Below are 17,028 nucleotides of genomic sequence, written 5' to 3'. Positions count from 1 at the left end.
TCAGGACCTGCTTAACTAAAGTTTCTTAAGTAATCTAAAAGAGTTCATATTCACTCTATATTACATAATGCACATATTACAGCTTGTGTAATGTGTGAGGTCAGATTATGATACATGACACATATATTACTAAAACAAAAATATGATTTCTTTAGTTTTGATTAATATAATGTGATCTTGGTTGTACTTTGTAATCAGACAATATCTGTGAAATATTTGTCATAAAAATGTGTTGTCATAAAATGAATTTTGGATTCCGATTTATGCTTGAATAATCAGAATTTACATTTGCATTTAAACATTTTATCAATTAATTAATAAAAATTGAAGACAAAAATAGAATAAACATTATAGAGCTTTACGGAGCTGTCACCAAAAATAAAGTAATACCACAAGGTACATGCAAAAGATTTTTGATTATTAAAATCTCATAACGTATTATGATCCTGTTGGTAAACAATGATCTTCGAATTGCAATAATATCCTGTTAGTTATACAATGTAGCTAAACTTGAAAATTCATTTAAAAATTCATTTTTATAAATCAATAACATTTAATGAAATTAATGTTCACAAAAATTGTCTCCCACAACAGTTTTTCAATAATTATAATGGCCTCTGGGGGCCTCTACTGGAAACATAGCAATACTGCAGTTAAATATTACTGTTCAAGCAATACTCAGAATAAAATGAAAGTTGTGGAACAAAAGCATATATATAATGTTTCCATACACTGGGTCTGATACTTGAAGTATTATTTCCCTGTGAATGTTCCTACTAATTTCAAAATGACTGCATCCATTATAAAAATGTTAGATAAATGATAAATGTCATGGCAAATTCAAAATTATAGTTGCTCTCAAAATAATTATACTTGTTAAAAGCAATTAAATTGAGATTTTGGTGTTTTACAGCTAAACAGAGAAACCACTCTAATTTAGCGTACAATCTTAGTGCGCCTCTAGAATAGAGAGGATGGCAAACATGTAAAAATAATAATTAAAAAAGCCAGTTGCAGACAATGTAGGTGTTCTCATACAGATCTTACTTTATTTGCTGTGATGGGCGACTACTGATTTATTGCCCAAAGGAAATAGTTAATATGCTGTCCAAACTTTAGTTCACAGTTGTGTAAACTAAAATTTCATTATATATTGATGTATCATAGCCCTTGACTGATTTTATTTATTTGTATTGTACCTTTATTATTTTTACAGCAAACATATCCAATACAGCTTCTTCCGCCTCTTATTTTCTGCACAACAACAACCTGTTGGGCAGAGAGAGAGAGAGGGAGAGAGAGAGGGAGGGAGGGAGAGAGAGAGAGAGACTGTCCCAAAATCACCCAGCCAGCTTCATAGCTAAGGCAGGACTAAAACTCATGGTCTCCTGCTTTCTAGCCTGCTGTCTTGACCACTAAACCAAATTAGCTCTCAATGCATCTTATATCAGTCTCTTCGGAGTTCATTATTTAAAAAAGATGAGTTGAGCATCACTAAAACAGTATCATTGCTATTTACTCTCTCTGTTTAATTCCAATTTGTATGTTGTTCTTTTCCCCTGCTTCAAATTCATACATAATTTAATTATTTATATTTGCCAACAGGTGTAAGACTTTTCATTAAAAAGATAATATTATACTTTCTAATTTTAAAAAGCTGAGCCAAGTCATTAGATATAAAGTTTGAAGCTTCTATACCTATGAAGCTGCAGAAAAGTACAAGATAAAACTATTATAAAAACATATTATTTATTCAAGTTCTTAAATGGTCAACTTTTCAGGAATTACATATTTGGCAGGTAACAAATATTCTTTAATTGGAAAAAAACTCTTAGTTTGCACTAAGAACTCCTTAACTTTATAAGTGTTACATTTTTTGATTAATCTTAAAGTTGCAGAATATATAAAACTTTCTAAAAATTTGATAGTAGAATGAATTTGTTACTCAAATTTTATTGAAAGTCTAGTGGCAGGGGTACTACTTAAAGCATTTTAAAAAATATTTATTTATTAATGTAATAAGCTGTTTGATCATATAATGAAATATTTTAACATAATACTGGATATTTTCTTAACTGGGTATTTATTATAATTGTGAACAACCAGTTTCATATTCCAAATTGTACTTTTTTATTTTTAAAATATAAAAGTGAAAAAGTGAAACTTTTAGTAATAATATTGAAGTGTCTCTGTGTTTTAAGATAGATAAATGGTATGGAATTCAGCATAGAGTAATTCCCTTTGTTTTTATTTTAGTTCTAAATATTACATAATAAAACTTTATTTTGAACACATTTTTATTAACTTGAATGGTTATTTAGCTTGATCTCTGGTTCAGAAGAAAGATAATGATGCTTGCATTAAATAATGTATATTTATATATGGATATTAATAATATAATCTTATAACCTATTTTGATTTTTATAACTGTGTAAATGCAGAGTCTACTACCGAAATGTAGGTGCCAAATTAACATCTTTCATAAGCATATTCTTAGCAATCTACGAATGTAAGCAAATATATATATTATCACTATCCATCATGTTTTAGAATGTTTTAATTTTAAATAACAGTGAAATGTGATGGCTATTTATAGAAAAATTATCTTTATGTGAAACCATATTCACTAAATTGCCTACCAAAAGTAGCTGTTTGCAATGCTATTTATAAGATACAGGGGAAACAAATCTCAATTTCGACCAAAATTTTAATTTTAGTCTATATTACTTTAAATAATGTATTTAATAAGTAAATGTATTACTTCATATATTAATAAATGTTACAATATAAAATAATTTCTATAATAGCAATGTATTAATTAAGATGTATGTATGAAAAATACTCCGAATATTAATATCTTCAGCCCATTTAAAATATACAGGGCTCTGAGATAGTGAGAAAAAACTGTAATTATTTTTTGATCATACTTCAGGAAATATTTATCCAGATCAGCTTTGTTCATTCCTAATCTGACAAATGTTTTGTACTTCTAAATGTATTCACATAAAAGAACTTATTTACTAATCCGTAACTCTGTAAATTGAAAATAAAGATTAAAGTTTGATTGTGACATAAAAATTTGTATTCTAAATCTTACTTTACATGTTATTTACCAGATGGATGGTTGATACATGCATATACAGACAAGCATTTTGAGGGACAAAAACTCTTCAAAATGCAGAAAAAATGTGAAATATATGGTATAATATTCATATTGTAATCCTATCTCTACAAAATAATAAATCCCACCAAATCCAATCTATTTTGCTTCTCTATAACTTTATGTAATATTATAGCCTTATTCTGGAGCATTCCTATGGAAAGCCTAAGTATCTATATTTATACTTTCATTTAGCAATTCATTAACAAAATACAGTTTATAATTTAAAATATAATTTAAAACTAAGGTTGATATTCTTCCAGTAGCTATTTAATCATGCTTCCAAAAGAATAATAATAATAATTTTAATGAAGTCCAAAACTATCAAGAATTCCAAGTAATTTCGTATTGGAATCTCCCTCTGAAATTCAGAAAGTAAGTTAAAAAACAATGGTTTTGGAAAGAAAGCCTTACACTTCATTGGGGAGAGAAACCTCTTTGTTTCACTGAGGAAACAGTTGAATTAGTTTTGGTATTAACTATTTAATTAATTATAGCTTCCTATGATGTGTGAATTGAGGGAAAAGTGCTTGTTTACATTCTCATATTCAGACAAAATGGACAAAGGGTCTATGGTTTAAATTCAGTTTTATGAGAACAAAAATATGGCCCTTCAATAGATTCGGGGCTCCCCACTTTCTTCAATGCATCCTGAAAAACCACTTTCACTGAAGTTCAACATTATATTAAAGAGATAGAGTTTTTTTTTTTAACACGAGATTATATTGTACTATTGTACTATGTAAAGCAAACATCACAAAAAAGTACTACATATGCAGTACACCAATAGGATAACTCTTAGATTTTCATGTTGAATTCTTTTTGTAACATACAAGGGCGGGGGGAAATCAGTCCAAAGGAGTTCACTAAGATTAAAAAGCAGAATTTCTGTATAGGCCAGAAAATTTACTCCATATATTCCAGGCTAAGCAAATTCCCACTGGTATTTCACAATGAACTGGTACTCCACAATGAACTTTTCTATAGTATTCTATGCACACTTCAAATAAAGCACAGCTATTTACTTGCCCTTATATTCCCTGCCAAGTACTGGTGAACTATTGAGAAATGAAAGGAGCAAACTATAGACTTAAACTTAGCAAAATAATGTATGTAAATAAGTAAACATTCAGTGCTCTTCTTTATTAAAGTATGACTTTTATTTAATATTTTTTAGAATCTGATGAATTTTTGCAAATAAAATTCTGTTTCCTCTACACTTGCTAATAGTCATGAGAATCTCTAGTTTGCACCTTCCCATTAAAAATGTATTACATTTTTTGAAATTATTCACCCCACCTTTTATCCAGATCATTTCTTTGAAAGGAAGTAGATAATAAATGGAATTATTCATGATTTCCCATTAAATATGAAACTTTCTTTTGCAGAGTTTAGAAAATGGAACTTCTACATAATGTACTGAAGTTGATTAGAACTTTTTAATCTCTCAAAGAAAATATTCTATATTACAAAATGCATAGAATATTTTTAAAAGAAAGAAAACTATATCTTCCATAATCATATTCTTTAGCACTCTCTTAAGAACATTACACCATACCAAAGCGTATAGTGTCCATGTTTTTGAACAGAACTGTATTCCTTTCTCTGTTTTGAAGGAGATATTAACTCCCAAAGAATGTTGGTTAGTGAAAACAGAATCTTAGTCAAGCAAGATCACTAAAAATATTAAGACAAAATAATAATATACACATATACAATATTAACATTGGAAGGCATCAGAAATAATAATACATCTTTTATAATAATGGCTGTTTTTTTTTACGGGACAGTATCACTTCAGCAGTGAGTTTAATGGGATATAATGTGTTATTAAAAATAAGCTATATATTGAAAGTAAACAAACTGTGTAGATTTTTCTGTAGCCAAAATTGTACCAGGCATGTAGAAGAATTGGGGAACCCTCAAATGTATAGAAGTTCAAAAAATATTTTCCCTTTATAGGGGAAAATAACCCAATAAAGACAAAATATCTTAATCACCACAAGATTCTAATTTATTCCTCAAAAGTATACACGTTCTTCACTTTTTGTCATATTACAATAGCAGTTTTTGTACAGCCTTTGAGAGGATCAAAGGTTGAGGAAAGCTCATTTAACCATGGGTATTATACTATATATCTCCAAAGTACAGAAATAAGATACAAATGTTCATTCATTGGGAATAGGGGAAATGTAATTAAGACAGCACTGAACATAAAGAACCTTGGATGACTATTGTCATCCAGTAATTTTGGCAAAGGGAAGTAAGACTGTAATTTTAGAAGTATATTTATGTGACAATAAGATTTGCTCCTGAATAAAGACATGCAATATATTTATGGAGCAAGTCTTAGCTGACCAGTTATCAAATGTTTAATCCACACTAATAGATTAATTCCATAGGGGCATCCTGAAGAAGAAATTCAATGTCAATTAATTTCAACTAAGGGAATGCAGATTTGCAGCTAAAATCTGAACAGAAAAATCAGAATAACTAATTCCAACTAACATGATTTTTTTCACTTATAGAATTTACAATTTCATATCCAGGCCATAACAAACTGGATTTTATGTTTTGCACATCTAACTGTGTAACCTGTTCTGGGTGAAGACTTTTTTTTTAAAGAAAACTGTCCAGGAAATTTTTAAAAATTGGAAGTCTCAGTCCTGAATATAATATATATCATCTAAGATACATTGAAGAATGATTAGATCTATTATTCCATTGCATTGAAATATGGGAAGACAGCTATACATTTCTTATTTGAATAATTTACTTGCAAAAAGAAAAAGGTTGATTTTAAACATTCAATACACTTACCAGAGATGGGTTTAAATCTGTGATCCTATAATTATTTCTTGGGAATAAGTCTCATTAAATTAGATACTTCTAAGCAGAAATGTATGAACTGTAATATTTCTATCAAATAAAATCTTTTCAACAAAGGCTGACATGTTCTTGCAGAACTACAGTCTATTATTAGGAACTGTTCGTACTATTATTTGTTGGTATGAAACCCCAGCTCATGTTGGAACCCCAAATTATTCTTTTGACACTGCTGTGATGGGAAGCCTGCAAAAGATGTCCCAGCCACCTTGATGCAATTTGTCTTTCGAATTGAAAAAGCTATGAGTTGTGAAGGTAAAATGGCACATTGGCGACTTTGCAATTGGATTCTTTTCTCAGCTGTGTGATCATTGTTACATGTTGCTACAGGGGATGGACTGAGTAAGTGGGAGAGACAAATTCTAGATAATATATATATATATATATATATATATATATATATATATATATATATATATATATATATATATATAAAGTTGGCTTATAGGAACAAGACACTGAAGCTCTATGGATGGGAGTAGAGAGATAGAGAGATGATAACGCTTAGGAGATAGAATGAGGGAAGAATTTACCACAGTGGGAAAAATACCACCAATAAAGATTACAAAGCTACAGTAAGGCAAAGAATTTACCAGTTTTGTTCAATTTCCAATAAACTTATAGCAGATTCAGAAATAAATCGGCTCAGCTCACAAACCAAAAAATATAGAGAGATAATCAAGTCTACAGTTGATCCCAATGTGGTGCAGGTACGAGCACAGAGGTACCCTTAGCAGTCTCTCATCAAAAGCTTTGAAGATTTTTTTTTCAAATAAGAGAACATTTTTGCCCTATGTCCTCCATAATATGCAACCTGAAGCATGATCAAAGGGAATCATTTGGGACTCCATCAAAGATTTTCTTATCAAAAAAAGCAAGAGGGGAAAGGCAGAGGGTCAGATTTGTATAGTTTATTGATGGCCCTATGCAAGTTATTTTTCCAGAAACCAAACATTCAAACTCTGGCATTGGAGTTCATAAAAATCATAAAAAACTTACAAGCTCCAAATAATCCTCAAAAGAAATGGCTTTCTATTATATGACTGACTATGTCAAACCAGATCTTTCTGAAAGTTCTTTAGGGCTCAAGAGTACCCTTTAAACTCCAGCTTGTTTTAAAAACAAGGCAATAACTGTTATTTTTAATGACAGTATATAACGAAAATAATACCATACAAAGAAAATTCAGGAGTCAATTAAAAAAATAGCTGCTCCAAGTTTAAAAACCGAATCATATTTAATCTGCAGTGATATTTTTTTACATATATTTAAAGTATCAGTGGCTTAAGTAGAAATTTCTAAACAGAAAATGAATTATTGCAATATTTCAGAATAGTTTCAATAGCACAAGCAAACAAGAAACACTTTTGAAAATGACTAACACTAAAATGTTACAGTGTACCCAGTTTTAAAATGTTATACAATGCATTATCTATTTTGCTATTGCATTAAATATTTTTTCTCTCAGGAGTTTTTAAATCTAGCTTTCAAAACACTCGTAAATTTCATAGAGTCAACCTTGCAAACTGTAGTTGCATTTTGGAAATAAAAGTTCATCCTTGAACAGCTTGCAAACATCCATGAAAGAAAAATATATGTTTTTAATGGCTAATAGATAATCAAACGCTCCAAAAGCACTAGTGGTTTAGTAAATCATTTACCAAACATAGACATTGATCTAACAGCTTTAATATATGCAGGATAAGTAGTGTGAAACATAATTATTTAATATCAATTTTAATTTTTAAATGCCATGTTCTTCTGAAATTTGCCCGAGGAACTTCAGATATCAATGAATAACACTAGAAACAAAGAAAATAATAAAGTTGCAGGATAAAATTCTCAGAAAGATCTTACTTACGCAGCAGCCTCTTGTTTTGACAATCCTTTTATATGCATGGCCAAATAACGATCTATGGCATTTTTTCCTTTGATCAAATGCATCCTAAAAAAATTTAAAAAATAAAGAATACTGAAAGATGGCTTAATATTACAATACACCCCATGTTTTAGGAACTAAACCTTGCTTGGAGAAAGGCAGGTATGTATATATTGATGAATTCAAGCATATTATAAACATCTACAAATATAATTTAATTTTTTATATGAATCTGTCTCAAATCTTTATTTTTTGTAGATTAATAAATGTAGCTTTAGGAAAAAAATATTCACTGCTTTCATATTCATTGTCCACTTACTAAAGCTTACTGCACTTGTCCAGGGCTTGCAGAATGAATTTGCTTTCTTAAGTGAAATACTCTAATAATAACTGCCAAGGAATATTGTCTTAGACAAATTACCAAGTAGAAAAGTGGTGTAGTACTGGATACGTGTAAATCTTAATGGAATATTTCCTGGGTGGGTGATCTCAAGTTCAGGAAAAAAGGCATCAAACAACGTATCCATTCTAGATGAAACTGCATTTTCCTTCAAGAATCAATTATATAGCTTCAACATTAAATAACCTTAATTAACTTCAACCTTTCCTGGACAGAAATAGTTTAACTTACACATTGCTAAGATCTGGGGAAACCTAAGTGCAATTCAACCCTCAGCTATGGAAGCTCCATAGGTATTATAGCAAAAGTTAATCATTTTCTTGCCCATCTTATTTCTGAGTCATATGAAACCTCAGACTGGCCATACTAAGTCTTTAGGAGGCCATAGTTTTCAAATAGCAGATTTAAACATCAAATAAAAGATAGATTCAATTCAAACAGATTCAAGATTTGGCAGATAACAGATTAAAACAGCAAATAAAAATGTTTTTATAAATATAACAAAAAATAAAACAAAATTCCTAGGTTTATACAAATATTCTTTAAATATATTGCTGTAAATTCCTGAATAAGAGATAAAACTATGCATGAACACAAGCATCTCAGTCATAAATTTCCAATAGACTACAGCTCTCTGCTAAGCACACTTAAAGCAATAAAGTCATATTGCGGTGCATTGTAGGTATAAAAATAACCCTAATTTAAACATTTTTCTAGTTGATATCTGTGCACTTATGCTGTATTTTTCGATTTCCATTTTATTTTTAATTTTCTGAGACACTCTTTCTGTATGTAATGCAAACATAAGTTGGTAAATTAAGAAAAACAGAATTTATTTACTATCAGATCTGCACAGTTATTACGACATTGTACGCCGATCTTTACATATGGAAATATATCAAACTAAAAAAGTATAATCAGAATTTACATGATCTCACAATTCAAAAAGGATCCAAGTGTAGCTTCCTTGAGTGAAAAATATTAAGGAATTGGTAAGGAATCTCAGATTATATCTATTTAGAAATAAGTATCATGATATTAAACCTGCATGACATTATTCCTCTTTCCCTCCCATCCATCCATATTTTCTGACAAAATATAGCAAAAATGAACTATGTTATATTTCCGGTATGTTAAGAGAAACTATACTTTCTATAAATATTAACTACTTTTAGTAATCTTATAAAATAAAACATACAACACAGCATTTTAAAAAAGTGCAAACTTGATATATGTCAGCAGTTCCTCTAATTTCCAAAGAAAGGTACAAAGGCTTTTATCATTTCTCTGTTGAAAAATGTGGTTTATTTTTTTGATGTTTTTGATGTTCTATGGATTTGACATTTATGCAGTGTAAAAATTGATACAATACTCAAAACTTATCTGATTTTAATACTTATATGTAAATATATGTAAACTCTCAGTTGCAATCTCTCAGTTGCAACTATTGTTGATTGTGCTCTTGTGATGAATTCTATAAAGCCCATAGAATTCATCACAAGAGCACAATCAACAATAGTTGCAGCTGAAAGGTTACAAATAAAGTGAGGGAATAAAATTTATTCCCAATAACAGCTATCTGAAGAAATAGAAAATGTAATTTAAATCTATAGAGCATAAAATATTGTACTATTAATAACTACTAGCTATTTATAACAAGTGCCATTTCAAAATGTCATTTTGAATTTTAAAATGTGAAAATCTTTTCGATTCTACTTTTCTAGTATATTGTTTTTATATAATTTTAATTCAGAATACATAATTTAGATTCTTATTGGGCCTTGGTTACTGTATTATTATTTTTTTACTTTTATATATACATTTATTTGCAACCATAGATTTTAGCAAGATTGATACTGTATTATAATTATTCTATTAAGTTTAAATTTCAAAGAATCACAAATAAATTGAAAAGAAAGCTTTTTTTTTTTTAAAAAAATGTATACCTTGCAAGAGTCGGTGAAGCGCACCTCATCTCCTCCATACTTGGATGTGATCTGGGACTTTGTATAGGTATTCGAGGAAACAAACTCATTCTGAACTAAATAATTATAGAATATTTCAAAAATTAACATCAGATAGTTCAATTTGCATAGACATTCCAAATTTATTCCAAATATTTGCTGATAGAAATAATTCAGACATACATCAAGACACTTTAATTCCATCTGACATGATATGACCGTAATATCTAGGTATCAATTGGACTAATGATATAAATGATGCATAATATAATCAAGGAGATATAAATTCATCCTCTGGCCTAACTTCTGATCCATTTGACATCCCTAAATAACAGATACCCTTGTTCTCAATTAATACATTAAAACACATTTTCACTGCAGTTCTACAACCCGTTTTCTATGAAGTATGTTGAACTTAGAGGTATAGCCTCTATTACATTAGAATTAGAATTATGGTAGTGAAGAAGTAAAGTTATAAAATGTTTTTTATAAAATCAATTTTGTCATACTTAAGAACTAAATTTGTAATACTTAATTAAGTAGATTTGAATATATCACTGAAGAAAGGAAAATTGATTAAGTAAAGACCTACATGGGCAAACCCACCATTTCTTTCTGTTTTATTTGATATTACTGCTGTTATTAGTTTTAGTCCTGAGTTTTAGTTCTAATCCATTAAGTTTAATATTTGATCTATTAACATTAATATCTATTTTACCATGCTACAGGCAACCCCCAACACATGACCACAATTGTGCCCAAAATTTATGTTGCTAAGTGAGACAGTGGATAAGTTTTACTTCATTTTACGACCTTTCTTGAAACAGTTGTTACGTGAATCACTGCAGTTATGAAGTTAGTAACATGGTTAAATGAATCTGACTTCCCCATTGATCTTGCTTGTCAGAAGGCTGCAAAAAGTGATCACATGACCCCAGGATACCGCAACCGTCATAAATATGAACCAATTGCCAAGCATTTGCATTTTGATCACATAACTATGGAAATGCTGCAGCAGACATAACTGTGAAAAATGGTCATAAGTTACTTTTTTCAAAGTCATTTTAACTTTGAATGGTCACTAAATAAATGACTGTAAATCAAGGAGTATCTGTATATTACATTAAGTATTCTTATTTGTAGTTTTTTTTGTTACAAGGGTCATTGATCAAAATAAAGGAAGTTTTAGGTGATTTGTGGTACAATATGTCACCTTGTATGTTCTGGTGAAAATCTGCAATTAAATTGTAGCCATCATGAAAAATAACAAATTATGGATCAAATTGGTGCATTTAAGAGTATTTAATATGTCAGTATATATTACCAATTAATGCCCTGCAATAATAAGACAATATTATTAGTCTTATATGAAACTGAATCAGCATTTACTTTAAGCAGAATAACATCAACAACACAGCAAAACGAAGTAGACTTGTCAATCATTTCAGAATTCATAAACGGTAAAAGGATTTTATTTTTATACATGATACTGCTCTCTTTTTCCAACATACTTAGCTTTTCCTTTGTACTGTTAAAGTTGCAGCTGCCACTTCCTTCCTTTTGTAACTCTGTGATCTAACAATCTTAGCAGCAGGAGTAGCCTTACTCTTAAATTTAGTTTAAAGTAGGTATTGTAAATCCTGTTGGCTGGCCTCAAGACACAAACATTTAATAGAGGCAGAAATATAGCTCAACAAACCCCAAAGGGATATTCACTAATTGTCAGAACTATTGTAAGGAAAGATATAGTATTTCATTTTTAAAATAGAACAAAATTTATCAGAAGAAAAATATGGTTTCAAATGATGGAAGAATAGTCTGTGTGTGTGTGTGTGTGTAAAATTAGTAATATATTTAGTTCAGATTTGGCAAATCTTTATCCAATGAGAAAATTCCAGGCAGGTTCCAGGACCAATCCAAATTTATCTGAAGTTAGGGAATGCCAGCAGTTCCAATCTCTTCTTCCACAGCCATTCTCCCCATTTCCTTTTTATTTTCTATTGTAATTTAGACAATTCTTCTTGCTCAGCATCTTAATGGACTATGTAGCAGCTGGTCGGCAACATTTCTTGGCTGTTATTATTTTTCAATTAAAAGATTCTTTATTAATTCAATTTATTGAGTTGATATCCTGCAGCAATACTCACAACTCCAATAGTATAGCAGATATGAAAAGGAAAAAAATTAAACCTTTCACAGTAAGATTAAAATATAAACACAGAGAAAAGAGACAGAAATAGAAAAACATACATAGAAAAATAGGACTTTAAAATATTTCACAGACTAATAACCCCCCTACAATTTTAATTTTAATGGCACACAACAATAAAATGCAGAAAATAAAATCAAAGGTTTAAAACTTATTATACACAACCAAAATAAGCAGATAAATTTACAGCAACTTACAAGGAACACATAATTGAGGCTGGCAATAACAATATACACTCTCATTGCAGAAAGGATTTATCTATTATGATAATCCAACGCATGGGGGTGTAAACCCAAATCTTCATGGCTCTACATGGCCTTGTAACAAAGACGGTTAGGGCAGCAGGTGAAAATCACTGGAATACTTTCCCCCCAAAACTCTCAGTTTTCAGTACAGTCTGAAAGCCATCCATAGGAAACAATCCTGATTTGTGCAAAGATCCTTCCAAAATACCAGCACAACATACCGCTAAGCTCCTTCTGATCTTATCTCCTCATTTTCAGAAGTGTGGGGTGATAAAGATTTTCTACCTCAATGCTCTAGTCAGTTAGACTGATATAGGTTGGAAGAGGCGGTCCAAAATATGTCTGTTAAGTTATAAAAGGCTATATATGTTAAAATCAGGATTTTATATTGTATTTGGAACTGAATTGATATCAGTGCATGGACCTTAATATTTGTATTATGTACCGTAATGGGTTGTGGAAAGACTTTGGGAGACAGAAGAAAGAGCTGCGAACTAGACAACTTGCGTGTTAAAGATTTTTAGGGGAGTAGATTCAGGAGGCATTTCAGAAGGGACCCTTCCTAATTTTCTTGAGAGTTAAAGAAAAGGAAGGGGAAAATACTTAGTTTTTCAAAATTCTATTAGCATAACCCTACAATAGAGTGAATGCTGTACTCATATTATATGCTTCTTGTTTGGACTAACTTGACGAGCTAACAAATTATCATAGGTAGTTCTCATTTATTGACTGCAATTGGGAGCAACAACTCTGTTGTAGAAGAAGGAATGGCAGAACTGGGGGTGGGGGAGTGAAAGAGAGATTAGCCTCGAATCCCTAGTTAGTAACAAGTGAACTAATCCAACTCTTCTTGAGTGCCATTGATCTTTATCTAGCTTTAACCAGGTACTGGCTGTTAGTTGAGAAGATTCCTGCATGTAAGTTTTTAGCAATAAATCAACTTAATTGAACCTTTGCATGTGGACTTGGTCTTTTGTGCCTGAAGTTCTAAGTGACATTTGTAAAGTGAAATTTCACAGCACCACACCGATGAATGATGTCAGTTCTACCTATAGTTATTAAGCAAATCACCTTTATCTGTATATTTATTTTTTGTACAGCTAAATGGAATGTATATAAAAATGCTCCCACATTATATTTCCCCATAACAACTTGTGAGATGGATTGAGCCCAAAGGCATTCAGCAGCTTTCATGTCTAAGGGATGATTAGAACTCTCTCGTCCAACGCTTAAAACTACTATGCCTAATGGGTTCTACTGGATCAGTAAGACTGCAACAGGCATGCCAGTCAAATCTAGACAAAGGACGCTCTAATTATGACCTCTCACCCTAGGAGTCCACAACCAATGACGGTGGAAGAAATGTGAGCTGATATATTCCTAGGTGGAAGAATATTATTAGTCTATCCAAGTGTTTTCTACTCTATTACCTTGGAGTTAATAGGGCCCTAAACCTTCTGACCAGGCAAGCCAGTTCTGGTGCTTTCCACCTTCGACCATCCTTTATTCTTGACTCCTCACATAGTATAGAAAGAAAGCCATTAGTCTGCATACCAAGAGACAGAGGGAAAAAAAATAGGCCATCCACCTGCCCAGAAGGTTACTCTAAATATAACTTTCTCTTAGTGCTTAAACATAAGATAGAGAGGATGCAAGGCCTCACTTATGAACTCACTGTATATTTTGAAGGCCATTTTTCTTTTCACTGCAACAGTGGAATAATTAGAAGAGATGGCTAGAAAGGATGGTGGAAAAGGCATATTTCTTTTTCTATCAGAGAATCAAGCATATCCATTGTATATAAGTTCAATTAAGTGATTTAAATAATTGCATTCAAGTATCTTTTACTGTTATTTCCCAGGAAAGAAAATGGGAATTAAAGTCAAGTCAGTTTTCTCTGTGGCTCTATTAGTCCCATATGGGCACCAGATGCTATAGTTTCCCACTATTAATTAAGATACAGGATAATTAGACTGATCTAGATTTTTCTGATAGGAAAAGTTCATATAACAAAATATTTGCCATGAGATAGAATCAAAATAGAAGAAATGATGGTGTATTCTGTTTCAAGGTAAAATGCAAATGCTGGCATAGAAAAAGATTACAAATAATTAGACTATATTATTAAAGTAACTTTAATAATATAGGTTAATGAAGTCAAATAAAACATAAGATGTCAAATGAAAGCTAGGTACAAATCTCAGAATAGGCAAAATATACAATGTATTCAAAAGTGGTAACATATTATCAAATATTATTCAAAATACTACTCGGACCCCTAAATGTTAAAATAAAACATTAATCTCCCACATAAAACAAAAACATCGAGATCTCCCTAAGAAATTTGATTTACAACGTAGTGGTCTTTTTAGTAGGGTCCCTCTTTCCAAAGGGAAATAAGCCCCTACATTCATAAATGTATACTGAAGTTGTTCTTATTACATTATTGTAGTTCCATTATTTTTGTTATGGACTATTATTTTATTGTAGATTGTTTTCACTGATGCTTTAATGGAAGACTATTTTTAACCTTTTGCTGGAGGAAGACTTGTCTAAATATTACCTCTGTAGCAATCATGATTAAATTTATAGTAATCATAACAAAGAAACTGGGTCATTTTATAACTTTACTATAGCAAAATTATCCTGTCCTCCTAGCAGTTCAAAAGCATGCAAATGTAAGTAGATAATTAGGTGCCAGTTTCGTGGGAAGGTAACAGTGTTGTTCTGCCTTTGGTATATAGCCATACTGACCACATGACCACTGAAAACAAAAACAGCATTTTTTTGGACAATGCTGGCTCCCTCAGCCAAGAAACGGAGATGAACACCGTGCCCTTCTGAGGTCAGACACTTCTGGATAGGGAAACCTTAACCTTTACTTGAGAAATAGATCACATGTATTAAAAATCTGTGTAATATTTTGCTAAAAATTGGCAATTTTTTCTGGATTAAAGATAATACACACACACACATACAAACACACACACACCCGAGAAACCAAATTGGTTATAAACAGTGCTTGAATTGTTCAGTACTTCTCTTTTATTACAATGGGAGGGAACAGTATCTACCATAATGTTCAGTTTCTTATACAGTGAAGTTGTACTTAAAATTATAAAAGTAAGCTATAACATTTAAGGTCTTCAAAGAGCAAGACGTGTGTTTTATTCTTCATTAAAACAAGGAAACAGGATTAAAGAAGAAGAAATGTTAATCTCAAAAAGCATTCTAGGCTCATTTGGAGCATCTTGCTGTAATAAAGGCAGTATCTTAGGTCTTTTCCGCACTGCAACCTGAAATGATCGATTCAACAGCGCACTTATACAGTAGAATTCAAAAGAGCTACTGCCCTGGGATAGAAGCTGTTTTTCAGCCTATTTGTGCTTTAATATTCTGTACCGTCTGCCAGATGGTAATATTTCAAAAAAAGGGTGCCCAGGATGAAATGGATATTTGAGAATATTTTGATAATATTTCTTGAGGCAGCGATAGCTATAAAGCTCTTCCAGTTAAGGAACCGTTTTCCCCACTCGGCTCCCGGCGCCTCAAGGCCACCAATCCCCGAAGTAAAAAGAGAAGCCACTCGTTGCGGTGGATCCTCTCCCTCCTTCCTCCAGCAATGCTTTGGGTTTTTTTTTTTTCCTCCGATAGGCAAAACGGCTCCACGCCGCATTTCTCTTCTTCCTTCGGGCACAACGGAGAAGGATGGCTGACCAACAATGATCTTTCACCCACCCACCCCATTTCGAAACGTTGCGCCGGCAACACGTACCTCAGTGTATATATCAATCCAATCGACACCCCCCAAAAAAAGAGGTGGGAAAAGGGGCCGAATGGACGCACGCAGTACCTGCCTCGAATCTCTCCCCCGAGCCCGATCGCCAGCCTCCCTGAGGAGGAGGAAGAAGGACGCGTCCTCGTTACCATGGTAGCGGGGCGGCGCTTAGAGGGCCGGGCGGGACTACGGAACGTTCCGCTCAGGGCAGGCCGGTCCTTCTGTTTCGGCGCTGCGTGGGGTTCTCCCCGGGACCGTCCTGGGAGAAGGTGGTCGCCGAAGTTGCCTCGAAGGGTTGAAGCTATTGCTTGGAGCTGTTGTCTCAGCGTCGCTAGCCATACCCGTTTGCTTCAGTTACTATTATTAACAATGAACAGCGTTTGTTTATCACCAGCGTATATTACTATGCGTTTTGTTACGTGTTTATGTTGTTTAATTCTTACTCATCGTCAAAGTCAGGCATGAATGGCATAGAAATCTAATAAAATAAATAACATTTATATCTCA

The 17,028-nt window shown here is 31.9% G+C and overlaps 1 protein-coding gene across 5 annotated transcripts in view; it reads right to left on the bottom strand.

Annotated features, from left to right (window-relative positions):
• TTC29 (tetratricopeptide repeat domain 29) overlaps positions 1 to 16,684 on the bottom strand; it is an 86,026-nt gene extending 69,342 nt beyond the window's left edge. For 3 of the 5 annotated variants that reach the window (XM_087936072.1, XM_087936077.1, XM_087936076.1), the window contains exons 1-3: positions 16,519 to 16,684; positions 10,272 to 10,366; positions 7,908 to 7,991 (exon numbers count right to left, since the gene is read on the bottom strand). In XM_087936072.1, the coding sequence (XP_087792198.1) occupies positions 7,908 to 7,991; positions 10,272 to 10,360 (173 nt within the window). In that variant the 5' untranslated portion in view covers positions 10,361 to 10,366; positions 16,519 to 16,684. The remainder of the gene's footprint in view (positions 1 to 7,907; positions 7,992 to 10,271; positions 10,367 to 16,518) is intronic. The other 2 variants (XM_087936074.1, XM_087936075.1) reach the window with 2 other exon arrangements.
• Positions 16,685 to 17,028: the final 344 nt, after the last annotated feature.

This window comes from Pseudonaja textilis, chromosome 6, assembly GCF_049901715.1.
Source record: "Pseudonaja textilis isolate UNSWEBS1 chromosome 6, rPseTex1.2, whole genome shotgun sequence".
Classification (NCBI taxonomy): domain Eukaryota; kingdom Metazoa; phylum Chordata; class Lepidosauria; order Squamata; family Elapidae; genus Pseudonaja; species Pseudonaja textilis.
This window is presented reverse-complemented; position numbering and strand designations above follow the sequence as displayed.